The 20,992-nt window shown below is 49.2% G+C and overlaps 1 protein-coding gene and 1 long non-coding RNA gene across 4 annotated transcripts in view; one reads left to right on the top strand and one right to left on the bottom strand.

Annotated features, from left to right (window-relative positions):
- The window catches only part of Stk24 (serine/threonine kinase 24), a 63,947-nt gene extending 44,052 nt beyond the window's left edge, over window positions 1-19,895 (bottom strand). For 2 of the 3 annotated variants that reach the window (XM_048800725.1, XM_048800723.1), the window contains exons 1-2: window positions 11,618-11,710; window positions 9,194-9,424 (exon numbers count right to left, since the gene is read on the bottom strand). In XM_048800725.1, coding sequence (XP_048656682.1) covers window positions 9,194-9,424; window positions 11,618-11,695 — 309 coding nt within the window. In that variant the 5' untranslated portion in view covers window positions 11,696-11,710. Of the gene's footprint in view, window positions 1-9,193; window positions 9,425-11,617; window positions 11,711-19,835 lie in introns of those variants that run through there. The other variant, XM_048800724.1, reaches the window with a different exon arrangement.
- Window positions 4,795-14,783, top strand: LOC125616072. Its single transcript, XR_007346687.1, has 3 exons — window positions 4,795-5,116; window positions 11,207-11,215; window positions 14,773-14,783. It is a non-coding gene; the product is annotated as an uncharacterized LOC125616072 (long non-coding RNA).
- Window positions 19,896-20,992: the final 1,097 nt, after the last annotated feature.

The following is a 20,992-nucleotide window of genomic DNA, read 5'->3' as shown; positions in this document are numbered from 1 at the left end:
GAGAATATTTTAAGAAGCAGGACAGATCCCCCCCCCCCCCAGAGAACTGTCCAAGAGCAGACAGCGAGGGGCAAGTGGATAGATGAGCCACCAAGGGCAGAACCCACAAGGTGCCCCTGACAATGGAGTGCCCCTATCCACCAACCAATGCCTGCCTTCCTCCAGCTGTAAAATAGTGAAGCTATGACTTAATATCTGAAATGTCCTCTGTGAGGGGGAACAAGCCTCAGGGGAGTAGTGGAAAGAGACCCGGTAAACGAGAGGAGAAATGTCAGACAGGACAACAGCTGAGTGCACCTCAAAGTGAAAAGTGTGGTGGCAGAGGAGATGCCCAGGGCCTCGGAGACCAAGATGGAGTAGCTGGAATGTGCTCTCAAACACTAGAAGACATTCACCCACAAGAAAGCTTCCCGAAGACGTGAACCCTGAACCCAGAAACCAACAAGTCGCCAAGTCCGAGAATGCTCACAGCTGCTCCCACTTACCCACAGCAGAAACACAAGGAAGCAGGACAAACGCGGTATCTAAGAGACTGGGGGAAATTAGGAAGTCGTATATCAATTTAAGCAAAAAGTAGACAAACCAAGCCCAACATTATTAACCACAGGGGAAATGCTTATCAAAACCCATGAGCCCGTGGCACACACCTGGAATCCCAGAGGCTCCAGATCCAAGTTCATGGCCAACCACAACAGCTTAGCAAGACATTGACTCAAAAAATAAAAATAAAGAGACTGGGAATGTAGCACAATGGTAAAGCACTCAATCCCGAGGACCCAAAAAAATTCAACCAATCAATCCATCCAATTGATTGAAAAGTGTGCTTCTATTGAATAGCTGTTGTTTTAAAAACAGAGAACAGGTCAGGAGAAACTAGAAACCTGCTTTAGTACTGTGAGAATGTACAACGGTGTAGCTGCTTGGGAAAAGTCTCAACAGTTCCCCCAAAACAAAACCAAACCGCAAGAAAAAGTTTCTTGAAAGGCTAACCAGAATTCCTATGTGACCCAACCTTCCACTCCAAGAGAAATACAACATCCACAGAAACACTTAGACACTGCCAGAAAGTAGAAACAACCAGCCGTCCTTCAACTGACCCAGGCAGAAACAACCAGCCGCCCCTCAACTGACCCAGGATAACAAGGTAGGGTGTATGTGTACGATGGCGTATTCTTCAGTGCTGTGGTTTGGGTCTTTAGCATCCCCCAAAGGCTCAGGTGTTAGAGGCTTGGTTCCCAGCTGATGGCACCCCTGGAACCTTCAAGAGGTAGGGACTAATGGGAGGAAGACATGTCACCAGGGTCCCGCCCTAGGAGGGAATAGTGAACCCTGGCCCCTCCTCCCTCTCTGCATCTTCTCCACGGGGGCAAGTGGGGTGAGCCACTCTGCTCCTCCACATGCTCCCCCACGATGCTCTGCTTCAACACAGGTTCCAAATCAGCTGTGGTGGTGCCCGCCCATCCTGTGCACACACTAGAAACCAGGGAGCTGCACAGGTGGGCAAACTGCATGGTATATGAATTAAAACAAGATGGAAAAAAAGGGGGGGAAGGAGTGAGGGAAACACACACACACAAAAAAAAAATGTGCCTGCTGATGGGACAGTCTCTCCTGAGCAATCACACATGGTAGTACAGGGACGCTGACCCTATGACTCAGTAATCCTACTTCTAGGTATCTACCATCCTGGAGAAACAAAAGATTCATGTTCATACAAAACAGACTGTGAATGTTTACAGCAAACATGTTTGAAAACAACTCAAATGTCCTTAAAAGATGAATATGCATATCCATCCAATTGTGTGCCATTCAAAAATTAAAAAAAAAAAAAAACACCCACATGAACATGGACGGTTCCCACAGGCATTACGCTAACTTAAAAAAAAAAAAAAAAAAAACACAAAATACTGTGGGCTGTCACGTTCCACTTACGGCATTTTGGAAATCCAAAAGTGTAAGGAAAGACCACTTATTGCCAGGGGTTGATGGTTCAGGAATTTTTGTTCTGTGCCCTAGTATAACAATGTAGCCTAGAAGGAGCTATATGTATGCTAAAATAGGAAGAACATATATCCAAAAAGGTGGGACTTGCTGTGTGTAAACACTAAAAATAATTCTACAGGAGGGGATAATAAACCCGGACACAGTACACAAAACAATGTCCTATCCACTAAAGACACACAGATGTTGAGACAGAGAAAGGTCTTGTCTAGATCAATGGCTGCAGCGCCACAAAGCGTAAAATCTGAAAAACCCCACTATCCTCCCTCAAAGGTCCATAGATGGAAAGAGGGAAAGAAACGCAAGACAAGGCTAACAATCCATTTAACAGAACAAAACAGCCTGCTGAGTGACTCCAGAGCTGGTCCAGAGTCAGAGACTACCAGGGTCACACCACGGCTCATTCACACACCTTGAGAACCACGACTCCAGCACTCCCATAAAGTAAGTAAGTAGATAAATAAAAGAAAGGGATCAGCAGCTCACCTGAATTCTCGCCCATTAAAACTTTTCTAACACACAACATCAAGATGAAGACTCAGTAACCACTCCTGACCATGATCACCACATCCATTTGCTAGAAAAAATCCAAACACCAGCGAGCAAATGAGAACCTCCAGTGAAGGTGAATTTTCAGTTGGAGTAAAGTGTCCCAGGGAGAAAAGCAACCTGTCATGAGCCCGCCTGTCTGTGAGGAGTGGGTGGCACCCACCAGACCACTGCTGTCCACTACCAGCTGCTCAAGATGAACCCCTGGCCAGGGGAGGTCTCAGTGAGTCCTGGGTACCGACTGCCATGTAAATACTGACCCCTTCAGTCCATCACATGGTCTACCTTTTACCCTGCCTTCCATCAGAACAGAAGAAACCCAGTGAAGCCTCTCTCGGACACCATCAGCCAAGTGCTGCATGAGACTGCAGTGTTGCAGCCTAGCATGCGAGCAGTGCACACTCTGTCCTGAGTTTCTGGGACGTATCAGCCATGTTGCTCAAAGCCCACATGTGGTCTGGCAAGGAAAATCGGGTGGGCAGACCAAGGTCTCTGAGATTACCTGTCCAAGTCTCCCAAATGTCAGCTGGAGGAACACCATCACTGGCACACCCATTCTGTGAACCAAGATCACAGAGCAGGGTGACTTGGACTTAGCAGGGTGCTGCTGACATTGTGCTGGGTAATCTGTGCACTACAGGATGTGCAGAAACACCCCTGGCCTCCACCCACTAGATGCCAACAGCACTGGACACCAAGAACCTCTGCAGACACTGCCACAAGGGTCTTCAGGGTGTGGGGCACCTGGGTGGCCGGTGTGTGTGTGTGTGTGTTGGGGGGGGGGGGGACAAAGAGCTACAGGGCACATTTAGATGGTCCACATTTTCCCAAATGTAGACCAGAATAGGCACAGAATGTCCTCCAACAAGATAAGGACCTCTCCATGTGGGAGGGTCGAGACTTTATTCCCTGGCCCTTTAAAGATGGTTTGTTGACTCTGGTTCAAAAAAGCTACAAATCCTCTCCCTTAAGTACTAAAACATTAAAGTAGTATCTTATTTTCTCCAGTTAACTGAAAATACTGCTGGAATTCTATCTTTGGAAGGAAAATAGACACAAATTTAAAAGGTATTGTGGTTTGGTAAGAATTTCTGAGGTGTAGGAGATTTTGCACTTCCAGGGCATGTACCTGAAGACAGACACATTCTCGGAAGCAAATAACCCATTGGTATTCCTAAATATGCCTGAAATCAAAGGTTTCAGGAACATGGTTTTCAAGAAACAGCTGGGAGAAAAGTGTAAGTGAAGATCCGGTTTAACTTGTCCTAAAGGACTATGCCTGTTGGCACAGTGGCCAGGCTGAAGGTCCCGCTGAGATTCAAAAAGATCATGGAATTGTAACACAACCTTCAGGGCAGAAAACCACAGGAGGGGTGTCCCCTGGAGATAAGTACAGTAAGCTGATTATACCCTACTGTCCACCTAGGATGGCCTGAAAGTCAGGGGAGGCTGCTGGGAATCATGGAGAGGCAGCCTCCCCCGAGGAAACACCAGCCCTTCACACAGTGTCTTTTCCCATTTCCATTCATCCAGCCGGCCTCCTTTTACTTCATTCCCTGAGAGCAAAATGATTGTTTTTTCATTTCATCAGGCACTACTGTTTTTCTCCCCCCTCCCTTCCCCAAAGGAAACTAGAAGTCTAAAAACTACAGCTTTGAAAATTACTCTAAAAGTGTGCTATTTTCTATAATGTGCCCATGTCACCAACACTTTAGCAGAATGATTTTATTTTCTAAAATTCATTGAGGGACTTTCCCTTAATAGCCTTCTAGTGAATTTTTTGGGTAAAACGATCCTGACAATCTCTGAACTGATGAAAATTACACATAAACCAAGGATCTGAGTCCACTATCAGACAATTACTCCAAAGTTCATAAATATAAAAAAAAAAATTAAAAAATAAAAACTATGGCAAATAAAGATTTGAAAAGCCATTTATATTCTTTTTTATTGGGCCTCACACCTGATTTGCTTCAATCTGGCTTGATGTCTGCGACCTAAGTAACATTATAAAAGAGCATAAGAAAGCCCCATGTTCAGCATGCTGACAATCAGTTTCAGACTAATGAGCTGAGTTATTTGGATAACTTTTCTCATATTAATTTAAAAAACATAGCCAGGCGCAGTGGTGCACGCCTATAATCCCAGCACACCTATAATCCTAGCAGCTCCGAAGCTGAGGCAGGAGGATCGCAAGTTCAAAGCCAGCTTCAGCAATGGCAAGGCACTCAGTGAGACCCTGCCTCTAAATAAATATAAAATAGGGCTGAGGATGTGGCCCAGTGGTCGAGTGTCCCTGAGTTCAATCCCAGTACCAAAAATTATAAGAAGAAGAAATTATCATTTACTAAAAATTAATTAAATGCAAGGCACTTTACAAACATGACCCAAACTCTATAGCAATCCCAAAGATCAGTGTATCTACCTGCATTTGGTCCCTTAGCAAGTCAGTGGCCCATGGTAGGGGAGGCTCCAAGACGAAAACCCTGGCTGTGACCATCCGTGAACCTGATGGAGGGTCTGGTAGGCTGGCGATCCCCCCACCAAAATGCCTAGAGAGTCCACGGTGGGCAGAAGGGAGGTAGAATCCCACATTGCGCCCACCTCTCAGTACTGTCCCCATCTTAAGTCCTCACTAAAAACATACTCTCAACACTCCCTCTCTTGTCCTGCACACCCCACGCACCAACAAACATTTTCATTTGGATCTTGTGGATGGTGTTTTTGTGGTACAACAGTTGAGAGATGGAGACTTCTGGTTAACATTCCGACTGTTTGACTTTCCAAACATTAAACACTTAGGCTACAATGAATGAAGTGAAGGGCGCGTGATAATCTTCAAGACCTTTCCAGTCCTCACATCCAACAACATAAACAAGAATTTTCAATATTACATCACTGTCCCTCTCTCCCTGGCTGTCTTACTTGTTCTTTGTTTGGTTTGGTTTACCGGGAATTGAACCCAGGGACACTCGACCTCTGAGCCACATCCCCAGCCCGATTTTGTATTTTATTTAGAGACAGGGCTTCACTGAGTTGGTTAGTGCCTTGCTTTTGCTGAGGCTGGCTTTCAAATCTTGATCCTCCTGCCTCAGCTTCCTGAGCCACTACAGGTGTGCACCACCACACCCGGCCCTTGTTTTGTTTTTAATCTTGGGCAACAACATGCCACCAAGTGATCTAAGATTTGATCATGGCTACACATCAAAATGAACCTACCTCCTGGTCTGCAGTAATATTCAGGACATCCTGACCACTTAACTCTTTTTCATCTTTTTTGCTGGTCTAGATGAATGAAGCCAAATAATAACCATGAAACCTTTGAATGCTGACCCAGCAATGAGGACGCCAGCTGCTGGTATTCATTCTCTCCTTTGTCCAGTCCTGCTATGTAAAAGTCCCTTAACATGGGGTGAGATCCTAAGACCCCCTCTCCAGTCACCTCGTAAAGAATGAAGAACTTGAGCTCTGAACCGTACAGCTTTCAAAGGGCAATGGGGACCACATGCAGCACAAGCAATGCCAACCTGGTCTAACAAGTCACCGTCATCCGCCTCTTGCCTGCCAGTCAGGACCACACTAACGTCCTAAGCTACCAAGGTAATGCGAGGGTAGTCTGGCTGTCACAGGGTCCTCTTGTGGGCCAGGGAGTCCATGGAATTCTATCATGTAAGAATGGGCAGATAGGATTACAAATCTGGGTTCCTGTCCTGGCTGACTGTGACAGTTAATGCTGTTTATGAACAGCAGTTCATGTTTTAAATAAAATGACAATGGTCTTTAACATGATTTACGAAATGGAAGGCAACCTTCCACAATGGTGGAGATGTTATTTGTGGTACTATTTCCTAAAGGACAATCAGCCTGGTAAAATTTATAAAATACAAGATAAAAATATTACACAAACTTTTTGTCTGACCTGAAGACAGTCAGTGGAAAAACCATCCCATGAGTTATTCCATTTCCTTTAAAGTTCATGTCTTTGGAAAAGACCAGCCATGTGCACTGAGCCCATTTCTCCACCCACTAAACATGCAATCAATGACATTCCTAGCCTCCCACGTTAGATGTGGTCAGGGGTGTTCTGGCCAGGGCAACATGGACAGAAACGGCATGCTCTGGGCCAGGCCTGAGCACATAGCTTCTCCTACCCGTGAGCCTCCACTGACTTAAGATGGCCAAGCACAGCTAATGTGCAAGACAAAGGAACTGGAGGTCTTGGATCAGTGTTTGGAGGTAAAGAGCCCCCAGACCAGGCCACCTGTGAGCAAGAGATAAATTCATACCTGAGTTATTATAAATTTAAGGAGTTTATGACAGCAGTTGGCTTTATGTCAACTAAATAAAATTCACTGGGCAACCCTGAACCAAGGTCAGGTTGCTTTATGATGGTCCAGAATCAGTGATTCAGGCAAGAACCAGACAGACTGAACAGGACTCTAGGTATGTGTAGTCAGAGCCACTGTAAAGCCATCTACCCCCACAATTAGTAAAATCCTGCTGCAGAGCTGAGGCTGAAGACATGCGTAGCCACTGAGCCCTAATTTCCAGTTACACAGCAGCTGAGCTAAATCACTGACACTCTGAGATCTACCATACAACAGCGGCAAACCATCAACGCCAACTGGGAATCTGCTGACCACCACTGCTGCAGGAAGCTGACAGCACACGAAGCAGCACAGCACAGATCCCAAGCTGAGCTTGTTCTTCTTAGAAATCTAATATCCATTCGACCTTGGCACTCCCCTGTGGAAGCCGCACGTGCTCTCCTCCTGGTCATAAGAAGGTTTGCGGTGCCTCCCGGCTGCCTGGTGAGTGCCACGCTGGGGCACCAGCATGCAACACTCACTCTGGGCACTGGCCTCCTTCCTCAGCTCTCACTGGTCGGGTTTTCTTGGTTTGACCTCACTGGAGACTTTCTCTGAAGGTAATTTACCTTCACTACAAGGCAATTTAAGAGAGGAGGTCTCAACAAATCCAACCAATTAAGGAAGGAAATTAAGATTAGGTACCTACTTGTTATGGTTTGGATAGAAGGTGTCCCCCAAAAGCTCCTGTGTTCATGCAGGAATATTCAGAGGTGAAATGGTCGGATTGTGAGCTGTGACCCAATCAGTCCATCCTAGTTTGGTGACTGACAGGTGGCGACTGTAAGCAGAAGGAGACGGGCCAGCGAGGGCGTGCTCTGAAAGGGTACATCCACCTGTGGCCCCTTCTCCTTTCTCCTCTGCTACACCCTCCCATCACTTTCTGCTCACCTTGGGCCCAGACCAGGAGTCTGCTGGCCATGGACTAAATCTCTGAAAATGGGAGCCAGAATAAAGTGTCCTCCTCTCAAGTGGCTCTTGTCAGGTATTTTGGTCACAGCTATGGAAAGCTGACTGAAGGTACTTCCACATTCTTATTTTCCATTTAATTTTTACAACAATGGGTTTTTGTTTGTTTTGGGGTTTTGCAGTGCTGGGACTAAACCCAGGATTTTAAGCATTCTACCAATGAACCACATCCCTGGCCCTGCAACAATGGGTATTTTCCATTTTACAAATCAGGAAGCAAGGAAGCTTTAAAAACAATTTCTTTTTTTTTTTTTTTTTCACTCAAGGCCACACACCAAAGTAAATGATGGCAAGATTCAAGCCTGGTGACATTCAACTCCAAAACTCACTCCCAATTCAAAATGCTACATTTGAGCTAGCCATGCCATATTGCTACCATTTACAGAATGGAAAATAGTATTACCACTCAATTTTGATTTCCTTTAAATATTCATTTTGGTAAATCAAAGGTTCTCAGAATTTCCAACCTTCAACTAATACCTTCTTATTCACATTTCCACAAAATCAAAACCTATATTATCCCTTTTTACATCAGAGCAGGTTTATTAAGCAGATAGATAAACTCACAATGGTGTAGTGCTGCTTTCCTCGGGAAATAGTCATTTCTACCTACAATGTTTTGATTTCCAAAACTCAGTTTAAAAGATACTACACATTTGTAGCTCATGAAATGAACACGTCTAGGAACCCAAAACACAAGAACAGTCTTAGAACTTCTCAGGGGAGAAGATGACCCTGCAACATCTAATAGAGTGAACCGGTTCCATCAAGATCAGAAAACCATTTTAATACGATTCTAGGAATAGCATAAAGGCCAAGGATAGTTTGTAGTGCTCTGTTGTTGTAACTTAGTTTCGTATTCTGAGAAGCATAGATAAACTAGCTATCAAAATTAACAATTCTCAGCAACAGTCTTTAAAAACAGCATTAAATTAAATTGCAGTTATGATGGAAAACATTAAGAGATTAATATTCTTAAGCTGGCATGAGTTTTTATTATTGCTCATAAATCATCCTAAAATTAGGTGATTAACAGTTACTGTGATACTGAGAGACAGTTTTGATGCCAAAGCCCCACCCAGAAATACTCTGTTGTTTCTAAGAGAATGTCAACATCAAACACTTCGCCAAAAATAAATTTCTATAGGCGACATTTAAAATGATAGACCATCGAAGTCAGCTTGCTCTGATTGCAAAGGTCACATCACCCTCCTTCCTGAGCAAGCCTGCTGTGCTGCAGGAGTCCTTCCTGTCCCCGCTCAGCCAAGTGCTGCAAGATGGAAAATGGCGCTATTTTTAAGCCTTACCTTCAAGTAGGATCCATAATATTTGGTTACATAGGGACTGTCACACTGACTCAGCACTGTGATTTCTTGTTGAATGTCCTCTATCTCATCTTCAGCTTCTTCCAGATCAATGATTTTTATGGCAACCACTTTCTGAGTCCGATTGTCAATGCCTTTGAACACCTCACCAAAAGAGCCTTTTCCAATTTTCTCCAGTTTCGTAAAAAGCTCTTCTGGGTCTGCTTTTAGGTTCTGCAGGAGAAAAGAAAAAGAAGGAAAACCTTTATACTTCACAGTGCCATGATCATTTCTTTATTTATAATACTTCAGTCCATAGTCCCGCTTTCTGTGTCAAGGGTCAGATTGGTTGGGAACACAGTTCTTCAGGGTCAGGACCTAAGATTCCTGGGTCTCACCTACATATGTAGATTAGACTGATAAACGTGGTAAACGTCCAACAATTAAACAAAATTAATTAAACAATTAAACAAAACCCAATTAAAGAAGAAAAGTGGAATTAAAATTAAAAGTGGAATTAAAAGCCTAAATGATTCTGTGAACGTGCTAGAATGGACATATAGTTTATTGTCTTGGCCTGGGGATGTAGCTCAGTGATGGAGCACTTGCCTAGCAGGCATAAGGTCCTGGGTTCAATCCCAACAGCACACTCTTGTCTAAACAAAAATTCCACCCTATCCCCAAAATTACCTAAATCCAAGTGGGTATTTATTAAAATACAGGTATCTACTACATCAGGCAAGGGATTGGGATGGAGGGACAGACAGTCTACCTATGAGGGACTGGTGCAAAGCCCAGTGTCCACCCTCATTGACAACTGCTGCCTCCACCTACAGCAACAATCCAACCGAATCCCAGAAAACAATAAGCAGCCTGCACTGTTCTGTCACATAAGTGCTGTGTCCCTGAAACAGTTCCTAAAAGTTCTTCACCATCATGAATGGTCAGGCACCCACCCTAGCAGTCCCCCTGCACAGAGATGTGTGAACAGCTGAGTTCTCTATGGGGGCAGTAACCTGTCACCCCCAGGGCATGTGTAGAAGTGATGTGAGGGGCTATTTGTCACAAAACTCAGGGGGGTGGGGGATACTAACGTTTAACAAGCAGAGCCAGGTGCACAGAGCCACTGCACACCTCAGAACAAGGAACACCCCAGCCCCACCCCAGTGACAAGCAACAGCCAGGAACCTCCCTGGGCATCAAAGGGCTCAAGCCAGCAGCCCTAGGGACACATTCTCCCTTAGAACAACCCTGCATGCAGGAGAAAGGGGACGCGGAGACAACCCTCGAAGGTCCACGGAGCCTTCAAAGACACTGGAATAGGATGGGAAAGGGTCAGAGAGGAAAGGGAGAGGACTGAAAAGGAAGTAAAGAGAATAAGAGAAGAGGGTAGAGTGAGAAGCCCAGCAGGGCCAAAGCAGGTCCCAGGCACAGGACACAGCGGTGACAACCAGAGAGTGGAGTGAGTCTTGTCAGGCACCCACCCCTCACCTGCTGGGGGAAGAAACACTCAGAGGTCCCAGCAAGCACTGCCCAAGGGAGCCATGGGAACAAGTCAGCCTGTGGCCTAATGTGGGAGCCTCACTGGGCCACAAGGTGTCCCCTCCCAGGAAACAAAACAAGGCACAGTGATAATGCAGGCACCAAGTCTCAGGCGGCCTCCTTCTCACAGAGGGGCAAAGCCTGGCCCAGAGACTGTGCACCCACAGTGAGAAAGCTCAAAACCACTGGCCAGGAAGGAAGGACACATGAAAGAGAGACAGTGACACTTAAAATTGGAAGGGGACGTCCTATGGAGCCATAGCCTAACAAACACCAGCACCACAAGGACCAGAGGCCAGCGCAGACACCTCGGCTCATGGAAAGCTACACACAGTCATGGGGCAGCTGAGGCTCCCGCCCCTGGGGCTTCCACCAAAGCGCTGCACACGTGGCCACGGCTGGCTCACACGGAGCCCTAGTGTGCTTCCTGAGCACCTGCTGTTCTCAGTGGTGGAGAACTGACCACGCGGGGAGCCTGAACTCGTATTCCAGGCTTCGGAAACAGCCCAAGTGCCCTGCATCTGCCAGAGTCTGTGACAGCAGCCAGAGCCCAGGACCATCAATTCACCAGAGTGGGGATTATTTCTGAAGCTAGTGGGCAGCCCTAAAATATCCCGTTACTTTCAAACCTGTCAGGTACTCCAGGTGAACACCCCTCAAAGTCACTTTGGGGAACTGGGAACATCCCCAAAAGTGGCCAGAGAATCCCGGGTGGGCACCTGGCACCCTCCTCCCCTGCATGGTGCCTTGAGTCGAGCCTCCGCCCTCCTGCACAGCCCCAGTGGTTAGGATGGGGCATCTCCTCTTCAAATTAACGGAACAGAGGCGAGTGGCTGCTGGCCACTCCCAGCAGCTACCTTGTCCACCTTCACACCGTCCCCTTACCTCCTTCCCTCCAGGACGAGGTGGGGTGGCCCTCCTTTTCTTCAAGGCCAATCCTAAAAGCTGGGCTTTGGAATCCATCCTTCTCTGCTCCAGGACTCTACTTCAACAGCCCTCTTCCATCCACCCCCCTCTACTGGCTCCCCGCCCAGGGCAGCAAGCTCAGGCTTCTCCCATTTCCAAACAAGAGCACCCGGCAGCCTCCACCTTCACACAGCTCCTCCTCGGAAGGTCCTGACAGGCATCCACACCTGCCCCCCCCCCACCCCACCGCAGCCTGGCTCAGCTGCCTCTGGTCACCAGTGACGCAGTGCCCTGCACTTGAGCCCGTCAACTACTCCTCCTCCTTGTAACTTTCCAGTCCCTTGGCATCTAGAACCCTGCTCTCAGCTCTTCTTCCGACCCTCCTACCCCCACCCTACCTCCGGGTTCCAGAAGATCTTTACATACAGACCCGTCTAGGCCAGCCTAACTCAGGACAAACCCAGCTCCACCCCAGGCCTCCTGCTTGTGCTCTGCTCCTGTTCCTGGAGCAAGCCGAGAGGGTCAGGGTGAGGGTCAGGGTTTGGGTCAGTGTTTCCAAATCTGGCTGATCAAAACCGTCTGGGACACCTATTATTCACAAGGCTGTGGGGTGGGGATGCACAAAATCCACCTGGAGAGCACTCTAAAAGATTCTGAGGAACAGCCACCTTCAGGGAAACCCGGCACTAACTTCCTGTGCCCAGGACAGGTTTCTCTGCACCAGCTCCTGCCCGGCCTTCGGAGCCTGAGCCCTTAGGACCCATGGCTTGCGAGGTATCATCTCTTCGTGCCCAGACATCTCAAGCCCAGCACTTACTGTCGGAATCTGTCACCTCCCCTGCTCAACTGGACGTCACCCTGTATTCCTCCACTGCTAGACTGCGCTGAGGGTGTCTGGGGCCATGTTTTACCTCTACAACCAGGAGCCTGGGAACCAGGAGCAGCAGGACACTGATGCTCGATGACCCTGAGTGGTAAAGTTACTTTTTAAAGGTGGATTTTGTGCAGACATACACAGACACAAACAGGACCTAGGTCAGACATCACAAAGAAGACTCTAACTCAGAGAGACGGGGGCCTGAAGGGAGGCTGGGGGACAGCATTTCTTCTGACAACAGAGAGGTGGCAAAGGCCTGAGGCCCTAAGTCAGAAGGCAGCCAGCCACCACCCTCATTCCGAAGAGCAGGTCCTCACACTTCAGCGCGTCAGACTCACTGAGAAGGTGGTTGAGCCACAGGCTGAATTTCCCATTAAGTCAATCTGGAACTTAGAGTTCCCAGGTGACACTGCTGCTGCTGGTGGTGGTCTGGGACCACCATACGCAGAACCAACACTCAGAACTGGGGAGAAGCAAGGCGGGCGGACAGGTGACTGCCACAGTATGTTTTAGGTCAGTTCCTCTCCTGCTGCCTCACCCTCAAACCAAGAAAAGGAGAGGGGCAGGGGAAGTGGAGGAATTCCCCAAGCCCTTCCAATTCCCAAGGAATCCCACCCTGCCTGTGAGGTGACTGGAACACCTCCCAGCCAGTGGGGAGACCAATCAGCCACTTCCTGGACTCCACTGAGGCCCCAGCTCCTGCAGAAAGTCCCCCTAGGCCATCCAGCCTCAACAGGCAGGGCCACCAGCTGACTGCAGAGCACCCAGGAAAGGCCAGGACTGCCCAGCGACCCACAGAATCAGGAGAAACAAGAAGTCACCAGGTTTGGGTTGGTCTGTTCCTCAACCAGAGACAGAGGGACGCCAGAAGCCAGGTGCAGCCAGCACTGCCAGTCCTGCCTCCACTTCGGAGCCATGGGAACCATGACCATTTCCTACACAGGCCTCCGGCTCCTGCCCTGTTTGCAGACCCTCCTCCCTCTCGCTCATGACAGCTGAGATGATGGCTTTTCACTAGCTGCCCCACCCCAGCCCTGAGCCTGCTGCTGTGTGAGAGGGAGGAGGAAATGGCAGGGGAGGGCAAGCCTGCATGCCTGAGAGAAGCAGAAGGCAAGCAGCAGACTGCTACCCTAATGGTGCCAACAGGTAACCGTCCCCTGTGGTCAGTCACCCTATGCTACTTTGTTGCTCCCTGTGGGACAGAGTATTTTCCCATCCCAGGACCTGGGCTGGCCTCATGATTTCCTCTGACACTGTTTCCAAGGTGAAGTCCGAAGGGCCCTCTCAGAACACCCCTGTCAACATGCAGAGAGGCCTGTTCCTGTCCAATGGAGAGAGACACCCAGCCATATGCTGCTCCACAGGCGACCCCAGCCACAGGATAAGAACCCCAGAGAGTAAGACCCAGCCACAGGATGAGAACCCCGAGGAATGCCAAGAAACACTGATCCCTCACACACACTCACACCAGGAGGAAGGCCTTACTAAACTATGTTGAGGTCAGGACCTTTAATAACTGACCAAAGTACAGAGAAGAGGCACACCCAGCTCAAAAGGCCCAGGCACAGGGCTGGGCTCTGAGAAGGCCCCTCACCTTTCCTCAGGTCACCTATGGAAACACACACCTGGCCAAGGATCATGAGCACCTGAAGGGCCAGGCCCAAGGGCCCGAGAGTCAGCAATCTACAAGCTCCTCACTGTAGGACGGTACAACACTATTCCAGGTGGCCAGCGAGAAACAAGCCTGGATCGCCTGGTCACCCATAGCGATGGAAAACCAGCAAGACTACTGTCACCTCTCCACATCAGGGTGAGGGCGGGTCACCAGCACCAGATCAAGGCCCTCAGCCTGAGTATAGAACCACCCAACACTGGAGAGAGTGGCCATGAGCTCTCAAACAAGGCCTGGTCACTATTAAGGACGCCTCCATCTAGACAAAATGGCAATCAATCCTCAAGGACATCGATGAAAAGTACCCAGCAACTTCTACAGAGCTGCTTCTCCTACATTTAAGGGACCGCCTCTCCTTTAGTGACTCTGATTACACACACAGCAGTGACAGGATTGGGGCAAGTAGTCCTAGAGGGGTCAGTGACAGTGACTCGTTGCCTTGGCAAACATGGAATGAAAACAAGCCCCTCGGCAGCGGACCCCAAGCCTGGTACTGCTGTCACTACTCTGCATGTGTCCAGATGTAGATCAGTCAACCTAGGAAACCACCCGTCCTCATCCCACGTTTCCAGTCACCCACACCAGCAGACACACACAACCCGAGTTTCTTAAAATGCAAAACAGGATTAAAGTAAAGCAACCCAATTAAGCAACATCTAATGTACATGTACAATGGAATATTGGATTCCAGCCTTTAAACAACCTTTATAAAGACATGGACCCAAGTGAGAGCCCCACCCAGGAGGCGGAAACCACCTGGTTGGGTTTAAACCCCTCCTCCACCCCTCTGCCTGCTCTGTGACCAAGGGCAAGATACTCAGTGTCTTTTCTGCTCAGCTTTCTCATCCACATCACAGGGCAGACAGAAGGACATCCTCTTAGCCTGATCATGAGGATTCAATGAGATAGTTCATGGAAAGTTCTTGGCCCAAAGCCTGGAGAACAAGTAAGTACTCAGCAAATTCCCTACTATTACGCTGGCTGTGCAGTATTTGAATCGCAGGGGGAAATGCCTGTGGCATGTTAAGCTTTCAGAGAAAAGTCAGGTACACACACAAAACCACATATAGACTGACAAAGGGCAAAGCATCTGCTCATAGAAAAAAGCCTGGGAGAAAACAAAACTTGCAAAGAAAAGAGAGGGAGGCAGGCAGACAGACAGACAGACAGACAGATCGACAGAGAGATGAAAATCCTGACCTATTTGAAAACCCATTCAGCCCCATTTGTATTATCATGCTCTCCTCTCATCATTTCAGTGCTTCCCAGTTTACCACCTTTAGCATCTCCAACCAAAGTCTACTGTCTCTCTCCCTCCCCAACTCCATCCAGAAAGCCCAGAGGCACAGGACATGGTGGTGCATGCCTGTGATACAGCAACTCAGGAGGCTGGGGCAGGAGGATCCCAAGTTCAAGGGCAGCCTCAGCACCTTAGCAAGACCCTATCTCCAAATAGAACATAAAAAGGGCTAGGGATGTGGCTAACCCAGAAGCAAGAGGAGATGGGATGATGAAGTTCACACTCGGTGGCGAAGTTGTGTGGAGGCCGCATGGGCTGCACAGAGACTGTGCTGGGAAAGTCAGACACTCCACAGGACAAGCAAACACAGGCAACCGAGTCCTCTGAGCAGACCCTTCCCCACCTAAACTGAAGTCTACGTACCTCCCTGACCCTTGAGGAAGGGCATAGGCACCACAAGCAAACCTAGCAGGAAACCTTTCCTGAGGAAGAGGCAGACACAGGCCCGAGGCAGATCTGGACTCTGGATGAAGAGGACTCTCACTAAGAAAGGGCGCTGCCCGCAGGCACTCTCCAGCCACACAGCAGGTCAGGTCCACCCACCCTGAGAGCGAAGGAGGTTCAAAGGCATGCCACCGAAAAGTCCTCTGAGAAAGGAAGGACAGAGCCCACTTGGTGCCAGCAGAATCCCTGTGTTCCCACAGCAGGGCTTCGTGCACAGTGGTGGCCGCGGACACAGCCTTGCTCCCTCTCCTACCATCCTGGCTTTTCCAGATCAGACTCTACGGCAAAAAGCAGGCAAGGGTGCAAGGCAAAGTCAAGTCCCAACAGCAGCTGTGATTAAACAGGGGTTTTTCTACTTTGGGGTGATTCAAAAGTAATACAAGGGCTGGGGATGTGGCTCAAGTGGTAGCGCGCTCGCCTGGCATGCATGTGGCCCAGGTTCGATCCTTAGCACCACATGCAAATAAAGATGTTGTGTCTGCCGAAAACTAAAAAGTAAATATTAAAAAATTCATTCTCTCTCTTAAAAAAAAAAAAAAAGTCATACAAACTCAGTAGAAACCACAAACCACACTTGGAATTTCAAATCTGAATCTCTCCCCAGGCTAGTGACAGGTAGGAGGCTCTTCTAATGATGCTGGGAGACACCGGGAGCCCGGCATCCAGTCAGCCCCATGAACACGAGCGGGGAGGACTGACACAGTATGGGGACCCTGCTGCTCCACTGCGGTGCGCAGCGGGCAGGTGGCTTACATGCATTCTCAATTTCCACGGGTTTCCTGGGACATGGCCCCAGCATAACTCAAGGGGCGTCTGTAGGTCTACCTTGCCAGCTGACGAAACTGCAACCAACAAGAAGGGCCTCCTGGGAGGACCTCTCCGCCCCACACCTGGCCTGCACTCTCCGCAGAAGCCAGAAGACTAGTGTTCCCTGTCACCTACCAGGAGTGAAGCCTGGTCCTCTCAAGGGGCCCAACCTCATGGGAAAGCAAAAACAGCCCAGCCGTGTCAAACCAGGCGGCAGGAACCTGCTGGCTTCAGGAGTAACCGAGTGAGCGGTTGCCGCAGTCCGGCTGGGCAAATAACCGGGAGGTGACAAGCAACTTGAAGGTTGAAGCGGGAACTGCTTTATTGTGAGTGAACTCAGCGGGAACTGAGTGAGAACTCAAAAGTAGCGGGCACTCAAGGTAGCAGGAGCCACCTCTCTGCCGCACAGCAGAGGTATATACCTAACTGATTACACACAGCTTGACTCAATTAACATCATCCAGATACAGCAGTCAGCCAATCAGGAATCCTCACCATCTTAATGGCTCGTTGGCGTTGCCTCACAAACCACTCCTCCTGACAAAGTGCAGGCGCCATCCTGACTTGATTTGCATCCCCAACAAGCGGTGTGTCCTCTGCCCCTCCAAGGGTCCTAGGCACATACAGGGCTCTGTCCTCTGGAGTCCAGATTTCCACAGCGCTTATTATACCCCAGAATCTCTTGAGAGAATTCATGACAGTAGTTGTGTGATGTCTTAAGTATCTGGTGGCGTTAAACCTGAAGAGCTACCGCGTTTTCTTCTGACCATGTCTGGCCCGGCTACCAACTGCAGTCAGACCACACCAGCCCACTCGGGGGAGTGAAGCTAGGCTTTTCTCCTGTTTTATCCATAAAAACCAAGAAACTCTGCCTAAGCTGGTGAGTTTTAACAGCTGGCCCTTGTCCATCACGATCCCTGCAGCAGCAGTAACAGCAGGGACGTGGCCGGGGCAGAAAAGCAGAAGGAAAGCCACTGTCATTTCTGAGTGCTCTCTCAGGACAGGGCAATTTTTTTTTTTTTTTAATTTTTCAGTTTACCACAGTCACGTGACTTGTCCCGGCACAAAGCCGTTCTGGAACCACCGCCAGAGGACTCCAAGCTTGAGCCTGCGGATCAGTCTCCAAGTCCTGACAGCAAGAAGAATAGAAAAACAGCGCACAGAAGTGAGCAAGAGCCTGGACTGCCTCCTGCTGGGACATGCAGCTGCACGACCTTGAGCTAGTGTCAAGATGTCCTAAGAAGGAACAAGGACACCTGACAGTTCTGCATCCACTGCACAGGTTTAACAGGGGGGCAAGCCGGCCTTGGTAAGAAGGGAAAAGTAGGGCCTCCAGCAAACCTGTGGCAGAGGCAACGTGGCCAGTGCAACCCAGCCCCTCAGGACCGGGGTGGACTTCCAGCAAGCCACTCGAGGAACGAGTGAGCTCATCCTCACAGCAGCACTCCACGCCGGGACATTTTTAGAAATCACTAACACTGGCCAAAGCACACACCGAATGAGAATGCGGCACGCACACCACAGTGCAAGACGGCCCTGAGAGATCAAAACTGCTGTAGTCTTAGGTATGGCGGAACTGTGCCAATTTCCCATTTTTTAATACAAATTATCCTTCCCATAAGAGATCTTCAAGCTAATTGCAAGCAAATAAATACCCTGAAAATCCATCTCATCAGATTAATCAGGCCATTAAACTTCAAGAGGCATTCTGTACTCAAAGTAGCACTGGGTAATTTGTCCAAGTCAAGCCTATTCACCCATAAAGGTCGCTCGTCCTAACTTTGAAGATCACTATCAGGGGTCTTACAAACAGTCTCCCCAATCTGAAAAAGAATCTGTCCTTTTTTATAAAATATTTGAACATTTAGGAATATGTACGTATATGGCCAACATAAGGTTTATAAGATAAAGCAAAAAGAACCATAAATAAAAGCCAAATGTCCCTTTACAGGACGTTTTCCAGGCAAAAATCCTGTCCCCGGGGCCCTGCTGGGCAGGGGTTCTCCACCAGGGCTGCACAAGGGGGCCTTTAAACACACCAGCATGCCAGCCTGGAACCGGTGCCATCACAACCTCTGGGGAGGAGATCCCAGCATCCGTATTAGCCAAAGCTCCCGGGAGACCCAGCACGCAGCAGCCTCAAGGCCGCCCCATGGTGGAGTCCAGGAGACAGCTCCACCGCCGCCCAGGCTCCCATGCCAGCAGTGACAGCTGGAAACTTCCAACGTGGCTTGGGCTGCCCTGGGAAGAGGCCCATGGTTAGGGGCCTGCAGCTCCCCTTCGGCATTTCCCTCTCCTTCACCCACACCCGCCCCATACTACCCAGCCTCACCTCTGGCCCCCAAGAGGAGGAGGGTGAACTAGTGGTTAATTAGCGTCTCCAAAGAACAAACCTCTTTTACCAAATAAATATCTTTAGTAAATGGCTCCAAGAAGCTCAAGAATTGACAAAATTTTCCAGTCTTTAAATACTCTCTCTCAAAAAAAAAAAAAACTTTCATTGCTAATGTGGCCGGGCAGCACAAAGCAGAAGGAAAGCCACTGTCATTTCTGAGTGCTCTCTCAGGACAGGGCCTTTTCTTCATTTATCACTTGTCTGTGATGAAATACCAATTTTTAAATTTGAGGCCTAAACTGCAGGTTCATACAGAAACTTCCCTCCGGGTCACAGAGAACTTCAGTGGTCACTGCAAGTAAGCACCACAGGTCCACCCACAGGGAATGTCCTTTCCTTGGTGGCAGCGGTCGGTCGGCCTCCCTGGGCTCTCTGAAGGTATCACAGGTGCCGCCTCCCCCCCNGGAAGGGGGAAGGGAAGGGAAGGGAAGAGAGGAGGAAATAACTGGGGCACTATGACTCTCCATGTGTCGGCCTCATATCCAAACCCCCAGGACGTCTCCTAACACCCGATCCTCAACTTAGGGATCCTGGTGCCAGCACCTACTATCTTTAAATGGCAGAAACTGGTCTCACTAATAAGAAGTAACATGCAAACCAATCTTTAAAACACATTAAAGATGAGGAGAAAGTACCTCCTCACGGGGGGAAGGTACTGTGCTGCCCCAATGCGTGACCCATTCCCGCCACCTGCTCAGTTACCTTAGCGGCCTGTGGTCCGAGCTCTGTGAGAGCGGCAGCACACATTTGCTGGGGGTCCCTTCCTCTGCAGGGAGGACCATGACAGCCTGCCTGTGCCAAATGCTCCCAGGCGCTCCACAGGGCATCTCGTCTGTACCCAGCCTGACCACATGAAGCTGCAGTGAGGACGCCATCGTCGCACTTTAGGGTGGCCAGGGGGAGTGGAGCAGCTGAGGCCGGGCACAGGGGCGAGTGGAAGTGCAGAACTGCAGATCCTCAGCTCGACTTGCCCCTAGTCACAAAGCTCGGAGCAAGTCGCAGCCTAGGACTCCACCACCCCGAAGCCCCCCAGAGAGGAACCTCGGCCCCTTCCCAGGCCCTCCCAGTGGTGTCCAGTCCCCTTTCCTTCAACAGAAGGCCTCCCCGAAAGGCAGGAGGCCCAGGGTAGCCATGCCAAGTAGGTCTGGACACAAAATGAGGGCAGTTCTGTTAGGTAAGCCCGAAAACCGTGATCCCTTCCAAATAAACTAGGGGGCTCACTGGGAAATAAACCCCTGCACCTCTGCTATTAAAACCAACCTGCTAAGAACAAAGCCACGGAAAACACTCTGACCCTGCCAGGCACGCAGGCGCCAGCAGCCCGGCTCCCACTTCCGAGGCTCCTCCTGGTGAGGGCAACGCCTGGCCAAGCTCACCCTGGCTGTCACACTAGAACACTGCCACCTGGAACCAAGGCCACCTAACTCCTCAAGGCAAACCTGCCTTCCCATGTGCATCTTATAAAAGCTCGTGTAACAGAGGTATCAGGAAAGCGACTCTTCTGGACATCAGTCCAAATGGTTTGAGTACCTGCAGATTTCAACCACTAAAAGCCTTTCCTTTACCTGAAAATCCTCTCTCTTAGAGGCATTAAGGGGAAAGGGCTGGCATAGCAATGCTAAGGTCAGAGACAAGGATGATTTGTGACAACAGAAATACATGTAACCTGACCATCACCCCCCCACACACACACACACACACACACAAAAAGTGTTCCATTGAACATTCTCCTACAGCCTCGGGTGGAGCAGCAAAAGGAGGAGAGAGCGGGAGCCATCAAGAAGTACTCCATGTTGGCCAAATCCTAGATCTACAGAAATCCTCGGACTCCGGGCCAAGCCCACTGCCCCACACAAACC

The sequence above is a fragment of the Marmota marmota genome, unplaced genomic scaffold, assembly GCF_001458135.2.
Source record: "Marmota marmota marmota unplaced genomic scaffold, marMar, whole genome shotgun sequence".
Lineage (NCBI taxonomy): Eukaryota > Metazoa > Chordata > Mammalia > Rodentia > Sciuridae > Marmota > Marmota marmota.
Note: the sequence above shows the minus strand (reverse complement) of the source record. Positions and strands in the feature narration are given on the sequence as shown.